General features: G+C 43.1%; 1 protein-coding gene across 2 annotated transcripts in view; it reads right to left on the reverse strand.

Annotated features, from left to right (window-relative positions):
* The window catches only part of WNT2 (Wnt family member 2), a 62,425-nt gene that overhangs the window by 37,473 nt on the left and 1,201 nt on the right, over nucleotides 1–23,751 (reverse strand). For both annotated transcript variants that reach the window (XR_010748814.1, XM_066362538.1), the window contains exons 2-3: nucleotides 21,720–21,946; nucleotides 15,567–15,844 (exon numbers count right to left, since the gene is read on the reverse strand). Coding sequence is in view for 1 of the 2 variants with exons in the window: in XM_066362538.1 (XP_066218635.1) it covers nucleotides 15,567–15,844; nucleotides 21,720–21,946 (505 nt within the window). In the remaining variant the exon portion in view is untranslated. The remainder of the gene's footprint in view (nucleotides 1–15,566; nucleotides 15,845–21,719; nucleotides 21,947–23,751) is intronic.

Consider the following 23,751-nt stretch of genomic DNA (forward strand, 5'->3'; position numbering starts at 1 on the left):
TTTGGCCAAGTTCTCTTTATAGTCAAAAGGCCTGTTCCCCTCTAGCTGATGCATATTCAGGCTTAACATCTGAGCAAGAGGGATGAACATACGTGGGAGCTGCATGACTCCACCTCAACAATGCCTCCCCACCCCATCTTCACTCCCACCATGTTGGGGATGCAGGTCTGACCTCGCTCAAGGCCAAGAAGACACCTGACTGCAAGAATGTGTGGGCACCTGTTATAGAAAACAGCTATAGTTTATAAGTTACTTGCTAGTTTCAGGTCCTATAACAACCAAAGAAGCAGATTTCGACCTTCAGAACTGCCAGCTCCAAGATATTTGCTGACCTTCAACCAGTTATTTGAACAAACTGTGCTGTGTTCCCTCAGCAAAAAACTCTCAACCCTCTCCTTTTTATTCCTTTGTCTTATTGTTTATTTATCCCCTCTCCTCTATTCTTATAAACACTCCTGCCTGCACCAAAAGACTAAGGTAGGTTTTTGAGGACAGGGATCCCCAGCTCTTGAATAAACCTGTTTCCTTTTTCACCTGCATCTGCCTCTCACAAGTGTTGGCTCTTGTGGCTGGTGGCCTAACCTGTACTTGGTAACGGAATTTGGTGCTCAGATGGGACATACATGGACTCTGGTAGTCCCAGAGGCCCAGGCTGGGGTCCCAGCTGCCTGTGGTAGTCTAACCTCATGACAGGGATTGCAAGGACTTCCTAGAAGCTGCCAAGGGTTCTTTATCTCGGGGTTCCTCCCTGCTCTCCCCTTCAAAGCACCAGTCACCTGAAATGCTTGGCTGGTGAAAGGAAACAGTTCTGGGGCTGAGTCAAACCAGTGTACATGCTGGGAGTCCTCTACCCCTGCTGTCTGGGCTTTTTGGCCACCTAGACTGGGCTGGGAGCCATCTGCAGTGCCGTTTGGCAGGGGATGAGACTCTGTGACTTCAATCCCAGCACCTCCACAAGAGGAGCTTTTTGTCTGTCTGTTTGTCTGTCTGTCTGTCAGTAACTTGGGAAGTTGACCCTGTGCCCACCATTTGGGTTTCTTTTGAACCACTTGGGACACTGTATGTAGTCAACTGTGATGCAAAATTCCAGCCCCCTGCACAAAGATCTGTAAACACTCACTTCTCTGGACATCTGGGTTTTGGTTCTGGTTGGCTTCTGAATATATTTCTTTTGTTTGTTTGTTTCTTTATTAACAGCATTAACTTGTATCTCCACTTTAGTTTTGCATGCACTGATTGTTTTTCATACGTGCCTTGACCAGGGACTGAACCAGCGACTTTGGGTTTGAGCTGGTGACCTTGGGATTGAGCCAGTGACCACAAGATGGAGCTGATGAGCCCTGGCCTGTTGGCTCAGGGGCAGAGCATTGGCTCAGTGTGTGGAAGTTCCAGGTTCAATTCCCAGTCAGGGGACACAAGAGAAGTAACCATTTGCTTTTCTACACCTACCCTTTCCCCTTCTCTCTCTCTCTTTCTATGTCTCTCTCTCTTCCCCTCCCACAGCCATGGCTCAATTGATTTGAGCACATTGGCTCAGGTGCTAAGGATAGCTTGGTTGGTCTGAGTCTTGGCCACAGGCACTGAGGATAGCTTGGTTGATTCAAACATCGGTGGATCCTGGTAAAGGTGCATGCGGGAGTCTGCTCTCTATATCCCCTCCTCTCATGTGGAAAACAAGGGGGGAAAATAAGATAGAGCTGATGTCACATGGTTTTGAACTGGTAACCTCAGCACTCTGGACCAATATTCTATCCACTGCACTACTATCAGTCAGGCTGAATGTCTGGGTTTAATGTTGATATTTTCTGGACTGCTGGAGTTCTCTGGACTTCTGAACCCAGAGTTGTGAATACTGTTCTGTTTGTTTTGAATACTTTTCTGTATATGTATATATTCTGTAGGGTAAGCACTGTTCTGATTATCTATACCCTGTAAGTACTGGCTTATGAGAACTGCATCCTTTCCATTTCACTGGTTCTGTCTTTGGCTGGTAACTATGGGAACAGTATCATCCATCCCCATGGGCAGCCTCCCCCCAACCACATTTTAGCCAATTATCTGCCTTTGAGTACAAGCCAATGACAAAGAAGAAATTGTTTTTTTATTGTAATATATTCTTTGGAACAATAACAAAGAAGAAAAAAAATTTAAATTATTATTGAATACTATCTGACTTATGTATATAATTGATTTGGGAGAAAATTGGCCCCTGAATGGTCTTTGAATTATTATACTATTCTAAAGTTAGAATTGTTTTTCCAAAGGTCTGGTAAATAAGATAAGACCTCGAATATACAAGCTTTCATGGTGTTACACAATAGGGATTCTACTCAGAAAGGAAATAATGGATGGTACCAGGAGGGGAAAATGAGTCAGCTTAAACCCCCCTCCTGGAGGTCTGGGAACTGCTAGCATCCCAAAAACAACAGGAGCAGCAGTACTGTCCCCAAACCCTGTGCAGGCTGTGGGAACAGCACAGCAACTGCGCAACCTCAGTGTGAAAAAGTGCCACTTTAAACTCAAGCACCTCTGAGTCTCCATGCCTGAGATCTTCCCATCCTCTTCTCCAGCCTCCTTAAGTTACCAAGGACAGGCCCAGGCCAGTTGGCTCAGTTGTAGAGCCTCTGCTCAGCATGTGGAAGTCCCAGGTTCGATTCCACAGGGCATATAATAGAAGCAACCATCTGTTTCTCCATCCCTCCACTATCATCCCATTCTCTCTCTCTCTCTCTCTCTTCCCTTCCTTCAGCCATGACTCAATTGATTCAAGCATGTTGGCCTTGGGCGCTGAGGATGGCTCTGTGGAGCCTCCACCTCAGGTGCTAAAAATAGCTTGGTTGTGAGCATGGCCCCAGATGCACAGAACATCAGCCCAGACAGAGGTTGCTGGGTGGATCTCAGTCAGGGTGCATGTGGGAGTCTATCTCCTTTCCTCTCATTAAAAAAAAAAAAAGTTATCAAGGACAAATGAAAATTTTGCTTTCTCTACAATTATTAATAATAGTGTTTATATAATATATAGTAAAATCATTAAATTATCCCTTTTTTGGGTTAGACGGTCTAGGAAAACATACTATTAAAACTGGCTTAAGTTTTAAAGTTATTAGCATAAGATATGTGTTTATTTTTCTTGGGTTTACAAAAGGTTTCTGTTATCTCTGTTATGGCTTTTAAAAATATAAGTATGTTTGCCAATGAAAGAACCTGTTTCTAAAAGTGATAAACTGTGTTCACAAAGAATGCTAATTACTGGTTCCTGAGAAGTAAGAATTCTAATTAAGTTGGAAAAAATACATGGTTTTAGTAATAAAATAAATATTTTTAAAGGACAAGAACTGAAAGTTCATTTTTCTAAAATGGCTATCTCTGAACAAGTCAAAAAAGGTTTATGAAAGAGGGGAAAGGAAAGCAGGTGAAATAGAGAGGGGACAGGGAGGGGAGGGGGGAGGAAACGGAGGCCGATGAGAAAGGCGTGCAGGCTGACGGTGAGCAGAGCAGGGGCTCTGATGACAAGCACAGGCCAGAAGCTCCCTTTGCCTGTTCAAACCTGATTGTTATTTCCCCACAGGAGCCCCTCCAGGTACAGGCAACAGTGGGGGACACACTGATTCATTTCTTAATCAATGCTGGAGCCACTTACTCAGGGTTTTTTTTTGTTTTTGTTTTTGTTGTTTTTTTTACAGAGACAGAGAGAGAGTCAGAGAGAGGGATAGACAGGGTCAGACAGGAACGGAGAGATGAGAAGCATCAATCAGTATTTTTCATTGTGCACTGCAACACCTTAGTTGTTCATTGATTGCTTTCTCATATGTGCCTTGACCAGAGGGGCTACAGCAGACGGAGTAACCCCTTTCTTGAGCCAGCAACCTTGGGGCCAAGCTGGCGAGCTTTGCTCAAACCAGATGAGCCCGCGCTCAAGCTGGCGACCTTGGGGTCTCGAACCTGAGTCCTCCGCATCCCAGTTCGATGCTCTATCCACTGCACCACCGCCTGGTCAGGCACCACTTACTCAGTTCTAAATACAAAGTTGACCAAAAATTGTTAGACTACTGTCTCAGTAACAGGAGTTACCAAACAAATGCAAGCAAAGGCCTTTCACCAACCTTCCCAGTGTTTACATTTTAAGAGACTTTTCCTTAACTTTGAAATGACTTTGGGTTATTCCAACGGGCCCCTGGAATCCCTCAAGGATTAGTTCCTCTTTCTAATGAGAGAGAAATTCTGGATTAATTAGGTCTATTTATTATGCTTGAAATTACATGGGAAGCTTTGCAAGAATATAATAGTAAATAATAATTGTGTTCTATTTATATATACATATTTTTATTACTGAATTGGTTGTTCTAAAAATTATATAAGAAATTTCCAAGAGGCCCTGGCCAGGTGTTCAGTAGATAGAGTTGTCATCTCGGTGTGCTGAGGCTGCAGGTTCGATCCCCAGTCAGGGCACATACAAGAAGCAACCAATGAGTACACATCTAAATGAAACAGCTAATTGTATCAATTCTCTCTCTCTCTCTCTTCCCCCTGCCTCTCTCTCTCTCAAATCAATGACAAAAAAATAAATAAAAATTAAAAAAAAAGAAAGAAAGAGAAAAAAGAATCTCCAAAAGTTCGGATATACTTTTATTTGTGGTTCTGATTGTCTTGGACTGTTGTTGAAGAGGGCAGATTCCTTTGTCAATTGCTTTGTGGTTGGGTTGGTGGTTATACGTTCTTGTTGTTGTTTTGTCATTTAAAGATAGCCATTGTTTTGGTTTAAAGCATTTGCAAATATACTACATCTTCAGGAAGATCCACTGAACAGACTCTGACTTATCCCAAAATATAGGTTCCCGAGACTAAATTTCCAAATTATACCTTTGCACTGAATGAAGATTTATAGAACTCAGAGGACTAAGTAGATTCATGGAAATATTGACAAATAATCAGGACAAAGTTGGTTATATGCAACTGAATGAGTCTTAACCCAGACTTTGACTGGAATGACATTTCTAAAAGGACATGTCTGAACTCTATTTTTCTTTTTTTATTTTAAAGAGAGGAGAGAGAGAGAGAGGGAAGGGGGGAGTAGTGGGAAGCATCAACTCGTAGTACTTGCTTCTCATGTGCGCCTTGACCAGGCAAGCCCAAGGCTTTGAACCGGTGACCTCAGCATCCCAGGTCAATGCTTTATCTACTGTGCCACCACAGGTCAAGCACTATGCCTGGACTCTGAATGTCACCAGAAATCCTCAAGGAATCTCAGTGATTGATGCCATGTAAGTCATAAAAATGTTACCTAAGCATTCGATGATATCATCAAAGACATTCCAACTTCAGATAAGAAGGATCTATCAGATTGCCACTGCTTGCTTTCCTTCCAGCGAAAGAAACAATAAGCTTCCATTCATTCCAACCAGGAAATATAGTTCTACTAAAGACCTAGGGGACACAGGGACTGGGGACAGGGTTACCACAGGGATTCTAGTCCATACTGGGAAGAATTTTTAAATTAGGACTAACTCGGCCCTGGCCGGTTGACTCAGTGGTAGAGAGTCGGCCTGGTGTGCAGGACTTCCGGGTTCGATTCCCGGCCAGGGCACACAGGAGAGGCGCCCATCTGCTTCTCCATCCCTCCCCCTCTCCTTCCTCTCTGTCTCTCTCTTCCCCTCCCGCAGTCAAGGCTCCATTGGAGCAAAGATGGCCTGGGCGCTGAGGATGGCTCTATGGCCTCTGCCTCAGGCACTAGAGCGGCTCCGGATGCAACAGAGCAACACCCCAGATGGGCAGAGCATCGCCCCCTGGTGGGCATGCCGGGTGGATCCTGGTTGGGCGCATGCGGGAGTCTGTCTGACTGCCTCCCCGTTTCCAACTTCAGAAAATACTAAATAAATAAATAAATAAATAAAATAAATTAGGACTAACTCTCCTGGTTATTTATTTATTTTTTTTTCCTAAAAGAGAGAGAGAGAGAGAGAGACAGCATGGGAGAAAGATGAGAAACATCAAGTTGCAGTTGTGTCACTTTATTTTTATTTTTTATTTTTTATTTTTTTTTCTTTGCATTTCTCTGAAGTTGGAAACGGGGAGGCAGTCAGACAGACTCCCGCATGTGCCCGACCAGGATCCACCCAGCACGCCCACCAGGGGGCGATGCTCTGCCCATCTGGGGTGTCGCTCTGCTGTGACCAGAGCCATTCTAGCGCCCGAGGCAGAGGCCAGGTAGCCATCCTCAGCGCCCGGGCCAACCTTGCTCCAATGGAGCCTCAGCTGTGGGAGGGGAAGAGAGAGACAGAGAGGAAGGAGAGGGGGAGGGATGGAGAAGCAGATGGGTGCTTCTCCTGTGTGCCCTGGCTGGGAATCGAACCTGGGACTCCTGCACACCAGGCCGACGCTCTACCACTGAGCCAACCGGCCAGGGCAGTAGTGTCACTTTAATTGTTCACTAATTGCTTCTCAAATGTGCCTTGATCTGGAGGCTCAAGCTAATCCACTGATCCCTAGTGCAAGCCAGTAACCTTGAGCTCAAGCCAGTGATGTTGGGTAAAAGCCAGAGACTTTGGGCTTCAGACAGCAACCTTTGGGCTCAAGCCAGTGACCATGGGGTCATGTTGAATATCTCATGCTCAAGGCACTGCCCCATACTCAAGCTGGATGAGACCACACTTAAATGCTGAGGTCCCAGGTTGACGCTCTATCCACTGCACCACCACTAGTCAGGCTCTCCTGTTTCTAATTTTACTTATCTTACTTTCCTTAAGCTTTTTATAATATTTTTCTTATATAGGTAAATGCATTTCTGCCCCATATATGCCTTTAAAAGATTATATTTCACAAAGGAGGTAGGAGCATTCAATGGAGTAAAGACAATCTCTTCAATAAATGGTACTGGAAAAATTGAACAGGTACATGCAAAAAAATTAGACTGGACCACCCACTTACACCATACACAAGAAAAATGAATAAAAAATTTTGTGACTGTAAGTCACAAAACCATAAAAATTCCAGAAGAAAACACAGGCAATAAAATCACAGATATGCCTTGCAGGAATATTTTTGCCAATATATCTCCTCAGGCAAGGGAAACATAGGAAAAAATAAACAAATGAGACTACAGCTAACTAAAAAGGTTTTTCACAGCAAAAGAATTCATCAACAAAATTAAGGGGAAAACCACTGAATGGAAGAACATATTTTCCAATGACACATCTGATAAGGGGTTAATTTCCAAAATATATAAAGAACTTATGCAATTCAACACCAGAAAGACAAACAACCCACTTAAAAAATGGGCAAAGGACCCAAATAGACACTTCTCCAAAGAGGACATACAGATGGCCAATAGACATATAAAAAAATGCTCAACATCACTAATCATCAGAGACATAAATTGAAACCACAATGAGATATCACTTCACACCTGACAGAATAGCTATCATCAATAAATCAACAAACAAAAAGTGCTGGTGAGAATGTGGAGAAAAGGGAACCCTCCTGCACTGTTGGTGGGAATGCAGACTGGTGCAGCCACTGTGGAGAACAGTATCATATTTCCTCAAAAAGTTAAAAATGGAACTGCCTGTTGACCTGATGATCTCACTTCTGGGAATATATCCTAAGAATCCCAAAGCACTAATTTGAAAAGATATATAACCCCTATGTTCATTTTTTGCAGCATTATTTATAAAAGCTAAGATCTGAAAACAGCCCAAGTGCCCATCAGTAGATGAATGGATAAAAAAGTTATGGTACATTTACACAGTGGAATACTACATGGGCATAAAAAAAGAAGGAAATCTTACCTTTTGTGACAGTATGGATGGACCTGGAGATTATTATGCTCAGTGAAACAGAGACATGGATACATGGAACAGACTGACAGCTGTCATAGGAGAGGGGGTTGGGGAATAGGTGACAGAAGAGGAAGGGATTAAGCAAAAACCAAACAAACCCATATATATGTAACACACAGACAGAGGCAACAGTGTGGTGACTGCCAGAGGGAACGGGGGCGAGGAGGTGAGTGGAGGTGGCAAAAGGAGGGAAAATGAAGATGAAAGAGACTTATCTTGAGGCAATGGGTACACAATTGAGTGTGCAGATAATGTTTCATTGAGTTGCAAACCTGAAACGTACCCCAATTAATTCCATTTTAAAAAATGAATTAAAAAAAAAAGATAAGCCTACTTTTCACTCATTAGATTTTACTTTATAACAGGCCCAAGTATTCCACTCCACTAGAAAATTTGAGAGACATCAATAGCTCCATAGAAATGGAGCCAGAATTGACAAAAGGGAATTGTAAGTGGGAATGCATATGTATGCTGTATTACTGATGTACTGATCTTAGTCTGACCAGCCAAAAAATAAGCTAAATAAGAATGTACAAACAATGTAAACTTATAAAGGAATTTCTGCCTGACCTGTAGTAGTGCAGAGAATAAAGCATCGACCTGGAATGCTGAGGTCACTATTCAAAACCCTGGGCTTGCCTGGTAAAGGCACATATGGAAGTTGATGCCTTCTGCTCCTCCCCCCTTCTTTCTCTCTCTCTCTCTCCCCTCACTAAAATAAATAAAAGAAAATTAAAAAAAAAAAAGAATTTCTGGCCTGACTGGGCAGTGGTGCAGTGGGTAGAGCGTCAGACTGGGATGCGGAAGACACAGGTTCGAGACCCCAAGGTTGCCAGCTTGAGGGAGGGCTCATCTGGTTTAAGCAAAAACTCACCAGCTTGAGCCCAAGGTCACTGGCTCAAGCAAGGGGTTACTTGGTCTGCTGAAGGCCTGCGGTAAAGGCACGTATGAGAAAGCAATCAATGAACAATTAAGGTGTTGCAATGCACAACAAAAAACTAATGATTGATGCTTCTCATCTCTCTGTTCCTGTCTGTCCCTGTCTATCCCTCTCTCTGACTCTGTAAAAAAAAAAAAAAAAGAATTTCTGTAAAATGTTAAATTCAGTTTGTTACTCTTATAACCGTGATTCAATACCACCAATTTTATGATTAAAATGATGTATTCTGTAACAAATCAAAAGTATACAGTCAATCCTGTACTTTCACCTCTGGCCAAGTTCTCATTACAGTTGAAAGGCCTGTTTCCCTCCAGTTGACGTATATCATGGCTTAACATCTGAGCAAGAGGCATGAACCTAAGTGGGAGCTGCATGACTCCACCTGAACAACGCCTCCCCACCCCATCCTCACTCCCACCGTGCTGGGGATGTAGGTCTGATCTTGCTCAAGGCCAAGAGGACACCCTGACTGCAAGAATGTGTGGGCACCTGTTACAGAGAACAACTATATATAATCTATAAGTTACTTGCTAGCTTCAGGTCCTATAACAACCAAGGAAGCAGACTCCAACCTTCAGATAGACCACTCCAGATGTGCTGACCTTTTAGCAGTTATGGGAACAAAGTATGCTGGCTTGCATGGAGTCCCCTCAGAAAGGAACTCTCAACTTGTCCTTTCGATTCCTGTGTTCTATTTTTCATTTATTCCTCCTCTTATAAAAACCCCTGCCTGTACCAAAAGTTTAAGATGGGTTATTGAGGACAGGAGTCCCCCCATCTTCTCAGGCTGCTGACTCTTGAATCAACCTTTCACTTTCACCAGCACCTGCCTCTCACAAGTATTGGCTCTGGTCACGGCAGGCAGCCCAACCTGCGTTGGTAACAGTTGTGTTGTTCAGGCCAGTGCTATGATTTTCTTCTCTAGTGACAATTCTTTTTTGAGAGTCACTTCTTTTGAATCCTGCCCAGTGCTCTTGGTTCAGATCCATGATTTATTATTATGTACGCTAAATGGCATCTAGGATCTAGTCTTGGAAGTCTTTCTCAGGACCTAAGTTTACTTGCCTATATGGCTGTGTTTACACCTTTTACTTTATCCATTCCTGCTGACTTTGGAGGCATTTCCTGTAGACAGAACGTAGAAGCACCTGCCTTGTCCGGGCACCCCAGTGCTCCAGAGCCCTGAGACCCTGGGTCCCTTCACCCTCGGAACTCTCTTATGCAAAACACAGTATGTCAACTAAAGCTTGAGTTTCAGCTGGCAAATTAATTCAGTATGTTTGCTAATTCTGGTCACCCTACTACAAACCTTAGTCTCTTCACAGGTAAAATGTGGATAATAATGCTACTTAGCTCTTAGGCTTGCTCAAAACTGGTCAATATGTGTGCATATTTCATTTCAGATAGCAATTCTTGTTAGGTAACCTGTCCAAGATCGTGTTAGAGCCAGTGTTCTGACTCCAGAAACCCCCTTCCATATCGCTTCAGTCAAGCTGATGTCAAATAGCTAAGATCCCCTCATGTGTAAAGTAGCCAATAATAATCTAAACATTATATTAAATATATAAATATCAACATTGTCCCTATAAGCCAATATTTTATTAACAGACATCAGGAAGCTTACTATCTATATCAGTTCTTCTATGTTTATTTAGGGCTGAAAATAGAGTTCGGGGGGAGGGCAGAAATTTCTCATAATTTTTCTAGTAAGTCTATTTTTGTCATTAATTCAAACATATCACATAAGTTTTGAACTCTGAAGCTTATTATTCTTTTAAAGCGGATGCTAGAGAAATTAGCGATGCACAAGAATGAAACTTAAGTGATTAACTTCATTCAATGACAGCCTGTTGCTTCATAGTGACACCTACGTATCTTACGCGGGCATTCAAGGCTAGCTGACTCGAGTTTGCAGCCTCAGCGCCTCTGAATTCCCAGCCTTGAGCTCCAACCTGGAGCCCTTGTTCACCAGCTCTGATTTTCTTTCCGCCCCAGTAGTAGCGTCTTGGTCTTGTAGTCCCTCCATCCCAGATGCACTTTCCGTCTCACCCCGGGAAGTCTTTCTCTCCAGCTCCAACACCAGCTGTCTCATGATACAACCCTTCTCTCCTCAGCTAACTGGCCCCAGGCTGATTCTCCTATTCCACCACCCAGCCTGGAGCTGGCCTCACTGTGGTATGGCACTTGTCTCTCTGACTACAATTCTGTTTCTAGTGGTTAGGGGTTTTTCTTCGTCTTATTCTTTTCCACATACAACTTAGTATCCAAAACAGCGCTTTCCCCAAAGTAATTCCATAACAAATTATCTGTTGAAACAGATTTAACTCAATAGCACATAGCAATAGTGTTCTGAGACTCACAGGGTCATTAGTGGAAATGTAACTTCACTGAAAAAGGCTAAGTGGCAATGAGCTGTTCACAATGATTAGCAGTTATGTTTCTGACATGAACACGTTTTCTTGTTTAAAAAAAATAATACACTTGTTTTAGAAAACTTCTAAAGACACACAAAGGGAAAGAAAGTAATTGGTGGAATACCTTCCAAGGCTGGTGGCTGCCGCCACCTCTCCTTTTGTTAAATACGAAATACTCTGTGTGTGTGTTTCTCAACAATTCTCAAGAGAGACACTGTGGAAAGGGAGATGGGACATTCGGGGAACAGAACTGGCTTTGAACCAGTTCGCCAGCACTTTAGCCCAGCACTTCATGGTTGTGTGATCTTGGGTTAGTCACTTGATCTCTCTGAGACTCAGTCTCTCACTTGAAAAAACAGGAATACCAATATTATTTTTTATTTCTAATGGGCTTTTGAAAGATCAAATTATAAAATATTTGACAGTATTTTGCACATTAGCAAATATTATATGCCTGGTTTTTGTTAGTAAGCTGCACCAAAGATGGGTCTGTGGATACATGGAGTGATCAGATTGAATAGTTCAATCTGAACTATGTAATAGTTCAAAGTGAATTCGTGCCTAACTTTATGACCTAAATTAGATAACCTCCATTTCACTAACGGGAAAGGAACTAACTTTTATTGAGCACCAACTATGTGTGTTATTTGCCTGATACTTGTCTTCCCATAACACCACATAATATACATTCATGGCCCTGGCCGGTTGGCTCAGTGGTAGAGCATCGGCCCAGTGTATGGATGTCCTGGGTTTGATTCCAGGTTAGGGCACACAGGAGAAGCATTCAGTTGCTTTTCCACCCCTCCCCCTTTCCTATCTCTCTCTCAATCTCTCTCTTCCTGTCCCACAGCCATGGTTTAGTTGGAGCAAGTTGGCTCTGGGTGCTAAGGATAGCTCCATGGCCTCACCTCAGGTGCTAAAATAGCTCAGTTGCCAAGCAATGGAGGAAGGGCCAGATGGGCAGAGCATTGCCCCCCTATTGGGCTTGCTGGGTGGATTCTGGTCAAGGTGCATGTGGGAGTCTGTTTTTCTGCCTCCCCGCTTCTCACTTAAAAAAATAAAATACATGTTTATGCATTATAGAACCTAAAATTCAGCAAGAAAAGCCATTGATTGGTATTCCATGTCAAAGACTAAGGTGGGTCTCGGCCTTGGCCGGTTGGCTCAGTGGTAGAGCGTCGGCCTGGCGTGCAGTAGTCCCGGGTTCAATTCCTGGCCAGGACACATAGGAGAAGTGCCCATCTGCTTCTCCACCCCTCCCCATCTCCTTCCTCTCTGTCTCTCTCTTCCCCTCCCACAGCCAAGTCTCCATGAGAGCAAAGTTGGCCCGGGCACTGAGGATGGCTCTGTGGCCTCTGCCTCAGGTGCTAGAATGGCTCTGGTCGCAACAGAGCAACACCCCAGATGGGCAGAGCATCGCCCCCTGGTGGGCATGCCAGGTGGATCCCTGTCGGGCGCATGCGGGAGTCTGTCTGACTGCCTCCCCGTTTCTGGCTTCGGAAAAATACAAAAAAAAAAAAAAAAAAGACTAAGGTGGGTCTCATTTCAAACCCCAAGTTCTATCTGTACCACAGTAAGAGATGCCTTTCAGGGAAAGCATTTTTATGGAATTCCTCTTATTTTTATTACAGAGATGTCCTGTGATTGAAGGGCAGTATTTGGCTGGGTACATGAATTATTTTGACATAGATTCTCTTAAGAAAGGTAAAGTTGTGATTATTTCATCAAGGGGAAAGAGTAGACTGATTTAAAAGCCATTTTCAACTCCTGAAAAGGAAGAAATGGTGGCTAGAGACCAAATACCTTTGACTTGTAATTCACCTAAACCTATCCTAAAATTAAGTTTTTGTAACATGGCTTCTTTAAACCTAAAAGGAACCGCTGAGAGAAGCTATAGAATGTCTTTTTTGATAGAATGTTTGTGTTAAACAAGGTAAATTTATCTGTTTAGGACTCTTTGGAGGTAAAAATAAAGACTCGATCAAGGCTGAGTTTCAATTAAACATGAAGTAAAGAAATATCATCACAAGTTCTGCTTAATCTGTGATTAAAATAAAATGATATAACAGCACTGAAGATCTGAAATGATATTACAGTGCACAGACACATGAGGGTGCTCTAACCAGCTGTTACACTAAATGAATTAAACTGCTCAAATATTAGAGAAAATTTGAGGTCTTTTGTGAATTGCAGTGTTGAATTCCGATTTACAGCATTGCTTAAACAGAATAATCTTGGAATAGATGTTTTCTCTTTTAAACAAAATGCATTGGTCCCCCCCCACCACCACCACCATTTTAAAAAGTAGAAGATAGTTGTATTGGACAACTTGGGAGATAGTGACAGCACAAAGGAGAAATGGAAATGAACTGATGTTGCGGTCAGCACTGGGCGGTGGGGCTCGATGGAGCCAGGGGGCCTGCCTGCAGACTCAAGCTCAGACACAAGCTCAGCCTGTCCTCATTTCGATTCCACGGGCCTTCTGCTTGTACGAAGGGGGAGTAGAGACTGGGGGCCTAATGACCGCAAGAAGAGAATTAGAGACGCATGTTTATCTCAATGCATTTACTCTCATTAAAGTTCATATTCACTGACATCATGCATCTCCTTGGAAAAGTCTGCCCACCCACCATTAATTAAAGCCACATTTTAAAAAGTCGGTGTGTGCACTTTTATTCCAATCAGAAGTAGCCTCCCCAGTTCTGCAGAGTAGGCAGGAGAATATCTGAGGCCTGACAGCTGTTCACCTCTGCACAGTGAGGAATCATGTGATTTACATTAAAAGTCATGTTTATTCAGAGCCTACAAGATAATAGCTAAGATCTGTTGTCCTGGAGAGTTGAAACATTCCCTATCTAATGACTTATTAAGCAAAATTAACATTTGTTTTGATGAGTCAACATTCTTTTGGATATAATGTATGACCATATGCCTTTATCTTTACAAATAATCTGAGAGATCTAACTGTACTTCCTGCTTGAGTAATTAAGCAGCACACTCCTATCAAAGACACCACACTTTATAACTTCGACATGTGGTATCAACGTCAAAACAAAGGTCAATGTAAATTTTCCTTTAATCCAAACTGTTGCACAAACGGTAATTACCAATAGTTGCAGGATTGCACAACCATAGTCTATATTTTTGGCAACAGTCATTATAAATCCATAAATTCATGAAAATAAGGAATGCTGACTTTCAAAGTTCAAAAAAGGTACTATTTGTAAACAGTTCAGGTCACACTCATCTTACTCCATGTACTAAGCAAGAGTTCTTTCCTTCCAACTCCTGATAAATAAGCCATAGTCTCTTTGTGACTTTAGCAAGAGTTTTTTCATCCAAACATATCTGTATTTTTTAAATTTACTTTTCATATTAAAGACTTCCCTCAGACCTTTCAACTTTATGTTGGTCTGTCTTTGTGTATTAATATCAAGCACATTTTAATTTTGTGTTCACAAAAGAAACATTATAGTTATCTCTTCTCACTGGCAATTAGATCATTCTAGGATGTTTCTGACTATCTGACTAGCTCAGCCAGTTCACGCTTTTTACCAAAAGCATGCCATGCAGCATTAAGATTCTCGTTATTCAGGTCATGCTACCGTGCAGAACAACACGGCTTAGCCGTGCATCCGAACACTGTTATCTCAGCATTTCATCCTGGGCCACAAAACCCCTGGGCTAGGAATTGAAACCCGAGTTCTAGTCCTGTCATTTCTACTGACTCTCCATGTGACCTTGAGCACCTGAGGCCTATTTCCTCATCTAACAAGTGGGGGATGGAGACTGAATACTGACCAATGAATCCACAGCCCAGGAGGTTAGTAAAGACGAGAGAAGGGGCTAGAATACCCCTTTGGGGCCATATGTTCCTCTGGTCTACTTACTCACCCAGTCTGAGAAATCCCAAGGTAACTCTGCTTCTAAAAAGAGCATCCCTGATTCTAGAAGAAGCTAGTAAGTCATATTCATTGTATATTTGAGAGAAGATATTCTGGGTCTTAATATCCTTTAGATACAAGCATTCAAGTCCCACTGGTATGTGCAATGAAACACTAGCTAGCCTCACCCACAGATTGTATCTTCTGCCTAGATGATACAGTATCCAGAGGGACCATAAAACACTGGACTATAAACAATGCCAAAAGCAATGGGTGGACTCTTTCAGCTCAGCTGTGGGGAGGAAGGTGGAGCACGGGCGGGGTATCTCAACCCAGTCGGTGGTGCTCTTTAGAAGAAACAAGGCGGGGTGGGGGGACAGTGGCCGTTTGCGACGATATGGCATTTTAACAACTCTGAGAACATTTAGGGTTAGCTCAGGGTAAGCGCCTACCAGGCCACACAGTCTGCAAACGAGCAGCGCTGCGCCCATACCTTCCTGCCGGCTCGGTTGTTGTGCAGGTTCATCAGGGCTCGGGCGTCCTTGCCCTTCCTCTCCTTGGCATCCACGAACGCGCGGGCAAACTTGATCCCATAGTCAATGTTATCACTGCAGCCACCCCAGTCGAAGACGCCCTTGCTGTCCCTGGTGCTTCCCTTCTTCTTTGGGTCGCAGGAGCAGGACTTTAACTCCCCTTGGCTACAGGCCCTGGTGATGGCAAACACAACTCCAGCTGAGGAGATGGCGTAAACAAAGGCAGATTCCCGACTACCTGGAACAAAAAGGCTTTTCTTAGAAGTGGTCTGGAGTTGCTAGTTCTGAGTAACTTTCCCAGGAGGGCTGGTTAATACTCTCAGCACTAGACAAAAAGGGACTGGATTCAGAAGGAATCATTTCCAGAAACTTCTTTTCCAAGTGAGAGATGAGGAGATAGATGCACCCTGAATGGGATCCACCCAGCAACACCCATCTGGGCCGATGCTCTGCCCATCTGGAGCCAGGCTCGCAACCAAGATATTTTTAGTGCCTGAAGCGGAGGCTTTACAAAGCCATCCTCAGTGCCCAGGGCTGATGTGCTTGAACCAATCGAGCCATGGCTGCTGGAGGGGAAGACAGTGAGAGAAAGAGAGAGAAGGGAGAGGGGGAGGGAGAGAGAAGCAGATGGTTGCTTCTCCTGTGTGCCCTGACCAGGAATTGAACTTGGGACATCTATGCACTGGGCTGATGCTTTACCTCTGAGCAAACCAGCCAAGGCAAGGATCTTTCTTTAGTATGACTCCTCACCATCTATTATAAGCTGTTATTAGTTTATATACCTATGTGACAAGTATCCTTACTGTAAATAGCATATAAAAGAAAACGCAGCAAAGCCTGCCTTGCCCGGCTCCTGACTTCACGTTAGTCTCAGCATGTGCTTGTTTAACCTGAAATCCTACGTGTTCTAGAAGAGAGGAGCATGACATTTTTGTGTGGCTTCTACAATTCTACCGTTCCACAATATATTTCAGTATTCAAGCCGCTAGATGAATAAAACCTTGAGAAAACCACCCAAGCCTTCAGGCATGGCTGAGGACACTCCTCTACATGTAAAGGATCAATTGAGGGTGACACTGAGTGCAAAAAAATCTAGCGGCTGAGGTGGAAGAGCATGCAAGGCAGTAAGCAGCCCCATCCTAACACTGGAGCGTTCTGGCTTGCCATCAACTCTCACAAGTAACTGAGAGATTGTTGAAGGCAATATGCAATATCTTAGAGTTACATACTACGTCTAACTATTGGGGTGAGTTTCCTTTCTTCTGGAACACCTGCACTAATCACTGGTATTGGGTAAAAGACAGTGAAAAGCTTTTCTTTGGTTTTTTTTTCTGGAAGGAAACAAATTTACCGCCTATAGACTTGGGCAAGAACCCTTTGGGGTGCTTTCTTAAAATTGTTCTTTATTAGCACACAGGTGACTTTCACTTCCAGGCTGAAAGGGACATATTTCAGTGCAATAACTACATTAAATTATTTTAATAATCTGTAGTAACTCATAACACAGTGTTGTGGTATAGTGACAGATATAAGGCTCTTTAGGGTCTGTGCGCACCTCATTTTTCAAGTGGAGCCGTATTTCATTGTTATTAGCATGCCCTTTTATTAATGGTTGCTGCACCAAATATATTAACAATCAAAACAGAGGCCGAACAGCCTCATGCCAATGCAAGGCAGAACACAGAGAGCCATTTGGTGATTCAACATGTTAAGACGAGTGTGGCTTTCTGAACCACACAGCTGGGAGAGCGAACTCACCTTGTCACACTGAAGCCCTGCTTGGTTCCGTTTGTCATTCGGTGCTGAAATTTATTATATGCCCCTTGCAATATCTGCTCTGCTAGTCTCATTATTAAAAATCCGGAAAACATATCTACACCGTATTAAATGGCACTTACCTCAGCCTTCCAAAAATATCTCCCACCAAACCTCTAACCATCATAAAAAGCAATCAGTCACGCTCTGTAGTGAGGTGAAGTCAATTACATGAATATTTGACACAGGTAGCAGGAGAGCTCTTCAGGGAGAGCCGTGATGGCCCGGGGTGGGGCGGCAGGGGGGGGCTATTTAAGAGTCCCAGGATATATTACAAGGATCACAGATTTTCTAAGAGGAATTGAGTTGTTTTGTTAAAGGCAATGAGTAATAGATGCTAATGGGCTTAATCTCAGGTGGTGGCACTTGGGTAAGCGAGATTTTTATTATACCCATTTTACAGACTGGGAAAATTTCTTTTTAGTAGTTACCCCACTGAACTGCTGAAACCTGGTTCTGGATTAGAGTTCAGCGTCCACATCTAGAGATATCACATAGAGGGAGAATTCCCAAATGCTTAATGTACTTAGCACTAATCTTATTTTATAATCAGAAAGATAAATTTTATGAGGCAGTCTTTTAGGGGAAAGCTATTGAAGATGTGAATGATAGAACATTAGTGACCAGACAGTATTTTGAAAGTACTAGAGGAATAAATTATCTAAGCAAAGCATTCATCCTGGCTTAACTTGCAAACAATTACATTGACACGTTGGCTGAAAGAAAAGAACATCATTTAAATCTACTACATTTCAGAAATAATTTCCAAAGAAAATATCACCTATTGAAATATTTCTCACTTATTATTCAAAAACATTACTAAATAGCGAGATGTTTATTTAAATTAAAAAAAATGTAGCGCGTAGACCGACTTTTCATTTTCCTTCCAGATGTTTTGGTATCACGTTAGATGTAGCCTTAAGATGTTTTCAGTTAAGTGTCTTAGATGAATCACTAAAACGCTATGTGAGAAATAGTAGCACATTTCAAGAGTTGGCTTTCTAACAAAACAAATTTTGATATTGGGGCTCCTCTTAGAAAAACAAATTCTTTTAAAGCCATCACAATATGAAACAAAATCTGAATCTAAATGGTGATATTTAGACTTCCTGATGTGTTACCGTTGAAGTTTCTCTAATTTTTGGATTGAGATCAGTCAAGTAATGTCTACTGACCGCACAGGCGTGGTTTTGCTTGGGGTGGGGGCTGCTACCTAGAGGGCCATGGGCAGGAGCAAGGCTTGCTGGGAGGTTCCAGATCCAACAGTTTTTTAAAATGCTTGTTGTTTTCTTTTTTTATTTTAATTTTATCTTTTTACATTTACAAGGATGAGACCTAATTTAATCCCTGCTTTGTTTAAGGCTTAGTCTACCAAGGGTCCCCAAACTTTTTACACAAGGGGCCAGTTCACTGTCCCTCAGACCGTTGGAGGGCCGCCACATACAGTGCTCCTCTCACTGACCACCAATGAAAGAGGTGCCCCTTCCAGAAGTGCGGTGGGGGGCTGGATAAATGGCCTCAGGGGGCCGCATGCGGCCCGCGGGCCGTAGTTTGGGGACACCTGGTAGACTTTGATGGCTATATTCTTGTAGGGATATTTATGGGTCTGATTTTCTCTGCCTGTGATAGGTGGCAGTCTGTTGAATTAGTGACATGCAAATGTTCCTAAAAATTACTGTCTGACTCTAAGCTGTCTGAAGCAAAAAAAAGGCAAATGTTCCTGCCTGCCCAGGCGGTGGTGCAGTGGATAGAGCGTCGGACTGGGATGCAGAGGACCCAGGTTCGAGATCCCGAGGTCGCCAGCTTGAGCGCAGGCTCATCTGGTTTGAGCAAAGCTCACCAGCTTGGACCCAAGGTCGCTGGCTCGAGCAAGGGTTGTTACTCAGTCTGCTGAAGGCCCACAGTCAAGGCACATATGAGAAAGCAATCAATGAACTAAGGTGTTGCAACGAAAAACTAATGATTGATGCTTCTCATCTCTCTCCATTACTGTCTGTCTGTCCCTACCTATCCCTCTCTCTGTCTCTGTGTAAAAAAAAAAAAAAAAAAAGGCAAATGTTCCCCATTTCTCTACAACTCTGGGACATGTCAGTCACATTTATGTTCTTCCTATAGATAGCATTTGCCCTTTGCCTTCCTAGTTATCTATAAGGACATGTAGGTTTCCAAAGGAGAGTTTTTCAAAACTCTAAGATGTGAATTTCCCTCCAAGCAATTAATTATAAAAAGTCTTTGGTTAGCTTTACTGGAATTTCATGATTATTTCCAGGATAAGCTACCTTAGGCCAAACTCAGCCCTCCCAGAACCGACACAAAATCATCCCTGACAGTCAGAGGAGTTTACATTAATGTCCAGGAAGAAATCTGGCCTTCTGTGAAGAATGGAAAGAAATTCTGTAGCTCTAGTGTTTTAAGTTCTGAGTACTTTGGCAAAGCAGTCAAGCTTCATCGAGAGAACTCTGAAGGAAGTACAAGTTCCTTCTCTGATTTACTTGAGGCCTTAGACTAAGTCAGACCAGTTCCAACGTCTTCCTGCCCAGCACTCCACAGCTCTGAAGAAACAAACATTGTCAAGATTAAGTTAAAGTACCTTGTGAATGAATCCCCGGCTTTGGCAGATCTTTAGGATCAGTGGTCGAAATGACATCCTTTGATTTGTGATCTAAAGGGGTTGTTTTTTTTTTTTCCAATATGGAGACATCTTAATGGACTTTCATGGACAGAATTTAGAGATAATCATTTTATAAATGAGGAAGACCTTTATTTGTATCCATTGGAAAGTGGATGTAAACACTTTGAAAGGAAAAACCCTGATACATCTTAAACACTGAGAGTCTGTTCATACTATGTCCAAAGATGTCTTGTGCTAAATATTTGCTAACTCTCTCTCTCTATATATATATACTATAAACTCTCTTTGACAAGTTCCGGCACTTTAGAAGATTCACTGGTTAGCTATTCTAGGTGAAGTCTGAAAATTCCATGTTGTTGAAATTTACTATTAATCTTTCAACTATTTGCAATGTCATATCAAAACTCCAAAAGGAATGCAGAAGAATATAGTTCTTAAACTAGAGAATAACACTGCAGAATATGGCAGTAAATTTACTTCAGGGATACATGGAGTGAGCGCACTACGCCCTTGGGGGATTTCAGAGACATTCAGTTATGCATTTGGCCTCATAAAACCCTAGGGCTGTGATGATTACATGATAGAAACACCCTCTGTTAAGCATTACCAAGTGCATAGTCTGGATGATTTTCTTAGGGGTGGGGATGGGGTGGGCAAAACAAGTGTAAAGTTTTCTGTTTCTGGGGTTCCCATAAAACTTTTGTGTTTCCAGTCAAAGTCCCCAGTAGCAAATGGGCTGGCAGTGCCATTTCTTGGAAAATGCTAATAACACCAGGGCAGGGAAGAAATATTTTTTGAAAATAAATTGCGACTGTCAGTTAATTTTCTCAGATTATACAGTAGCTAGTGAGCTACTTTCCACATTCAGGACGTAACTAGGCAATGTTTAATGCTCCTTCTGAGCAAAAGAAAAATAACCAACAACTATGTATTCATGATTCGCACTCTTACCTTCCATGAATACCCTTCGGCTTACAATGCACCTGGGAAATAATAGTAGGTGTTCACTACAAGTTCATCAGTGAATGAATAGTGCTTGCAACACACAAGGCTCCCAGTGAGGTGCAGGGAAGGCAGGCTCATCCTGCCTTATGGTACTAACAGTCTACTGAAAAAAATGTTTAGATTAGGCACAGAGTGACCCAAAGCTGAACAGCGGAATGGCAGGTCAAAGGTGGTGAGCGGAGATCTGTCTCAGCTTCTTAATAACATTTACATGTTATAGTAATAGTGACCATCTCTAGCCAACAAAAGATTTGGACATTCCATCCTCATCTTCTGCTCAAATCCCTCTGGAAGGTTCAAAGTTCCAGGAAGAAGAGTAAAAAAGTCAAAAGAGCCCTGTGGCTGCTGCCTCCTTCCACCTAGAGACAAAATCTGAACTGGAAGGGACAGGCTTTGATATGACAGAGATGGATAGAGAAGAGAATAAAAGGATATCGGCCTGGGCTCTACCTTCTCATCCATGACTGGCCTCCTACAAAGCTTTAGATTAGCTTTGAGTTCTTAAGTCCTTACCTGTAAAGCAGGGGCAATGCCCCCAACAGGGAACAAGTTTCTGACTGAATAAAATGTAAGAGAAAATGAGCAGGGACTCTGAAGACCAAATAGAGAGAGTTGTGTGTATGTGTGTGTGTGAGGAGCGGCTGGAAGGCGGGAGACTTACTTCGGAGCAGGACCCTGCCGAAGAGGCTGTGGTCCCTGTCCAGGGTGTTGCAGTTCCAGCGGTGCTGGCGGAACTGGTGCTGGCACTCCGCGGTCCACTCGGCCACGCCCAGGCCGACGGAGCGCATCACGTCAGGGTGTCTGTGACACAGCTGCCGCTGGCGGCTCACCAGGCCCGGCACGTTGTCACACATGACCCTGGAGGAGCCGCCTGTCGCTCTCATGTACCTGGGAAGGACCGACACAGAGGTGAGGACATGGAACCTGAGGCCTGGAGCCATGTTTCCTGGGAGACTGAAGAGTTCAAAGCATGTTTCAAATAGTAATTCCTTACGTGTTGGGGATATTAAAAAGCAAAGGTTACTTAATTTCAGTTCCGTGGAGAAGCAGCACCCAGGATGCAGTGAAGACTGTCTACGACATGAATGAGGGCCAGCAGATGATGCTCAGCAGTCAAAGGCCAGAATGAGTGGGGAGGGGCAACGTCTTCAAAGACTGTTCCCAAGGAGTCTCTGACCCAATGATGAAATGTGTCTGGGCTTGGCTTTGGGGGGAGCCGACCTTTAAAGCTCTCACTCCCATATATTTGACCCTAATGCTTAAGTGTGTTAAGAAACTGTCTGTATCTGTCCAATCGACACCTGCTGGTATCTGATGTTACACTGTCCTCACAGACCAGAGTTCTTCCTTTACTAAGGAATCCTTTAAATATTTCCATTTCTCGGCTCTTCTTGGGCTTTTATAGAGAATCTTTGGAAAAAAATTCTTTCTATTGTTATTAAGGACACTAAGTGTTTGGAAGAATCAAACAGTGTTATAGCTCCATAAAGTACTTTTGAAGAGAAACTTTAACAAAAAAAATTACATCATCATCTCTGCCCAGATGTTCTCTATTAGTTGTGAAATGTTTAGAAAGGTACCTTTTATATAACCCAAGCTTCCAAAGGTGTCTTTTGAAGCGATCAAAAAGGAGAATGTCTTCTCTTGTATTTTCATTATTTTATATGATCATAAAGTCAATACAGCTGTGATTTACAAAAAGTAGATTTAAGTGACAGCTGAGAGACAATGTGACAAAATGTGTGGGCAATAAATAATGTTTACCCGTAGAAACAGAAATACTCATTTTACTGAAAAGTGGTTATTCTGATAAATCAACCTTTGATCCCGTTTCAGCAATGTCAAGGCTAAACGCCTTCCTGTTCAGAGCAGCTTGAGAAGGACTTGAACCTCTCTTCCCATCAGCGCTCTGCCCTGCTCCTTTGAAGAGCTCCAGTGTCTTCCTTAAGTTCCCTGGTCTAGCCTTTCCTTTGGCTGAGACGCTTTACTTTTGCCAAATTCTTGAAAAACCACCCACAGTCACAAGTCTTCCTGGATCAGTGTTTTAATATCTATTGGAGAACTTCTAGGTTCAAGGACGTTAAAGAGCTCTCAGTTCCCTCTCTTTTCAAGATTAATAGGTCGGGAGATGGAGAAGAGTTTCTGGGTGGGCAGGGAAGCTCCCTGTGTAACGATGCTAAGACTTGTTCTGTTCACCAATGCAAAAGAAATAAGTCGTTGATTCACGTGCAAAGGACAGGAGCAAATTTCCTCTTTGAGGGGCGGTGGGTTGAGCCCCGCCCTGCCCCCAGCCCGGAGCTGTGCTTGGAGGCTGCAGGCTCTACCTGCAGGCAGGCGGCACGACGTCCTTCCGCCCCACTGGTGAGAAGCATCAGGAATGTGGAAGGACGGGAAATAATGCAACATCACACATGCTTTGGGATCTACAGCTCCTAACTATCTGAAATTGCCCCCTAGGCGCATCTTGATATTTGGGGGGGGGATGTGGGGAGTGGCGGGGGGGCGATTGTAGTTTTCAGGGTGAACACACACAAACACTCACGCACGCGCGAGCACGCGCGCGCGTCTGAGCTAAAGACCCGGCCAGCGCGTCTCTCAACGGGATAAGAAATTGACTGATTTTGCTGTCGCTCAGCTGGATCTAAATAAATCAAATATCAGAGTTCTTATTGAAGGGGAATGTGGGTTTTTGC

The sequence above is a fragment of the Saccopteryx leptura genome, chromosome 2 (assembly GCF_036850995.1).
Source record: "Saccopteryx leptura isolate mSacLep1 chromosome 2, mSacLep1_pri_phased_curated, whole genome shotgun sequence".
Classification (NCBI taxonomy): domain Eukaryota; kingdom Metazoa; phylum Chordata; class Mammalia; order Chiroptera; family Emballonuridae; genus Saccopteryx; species Saccopteryx leptura.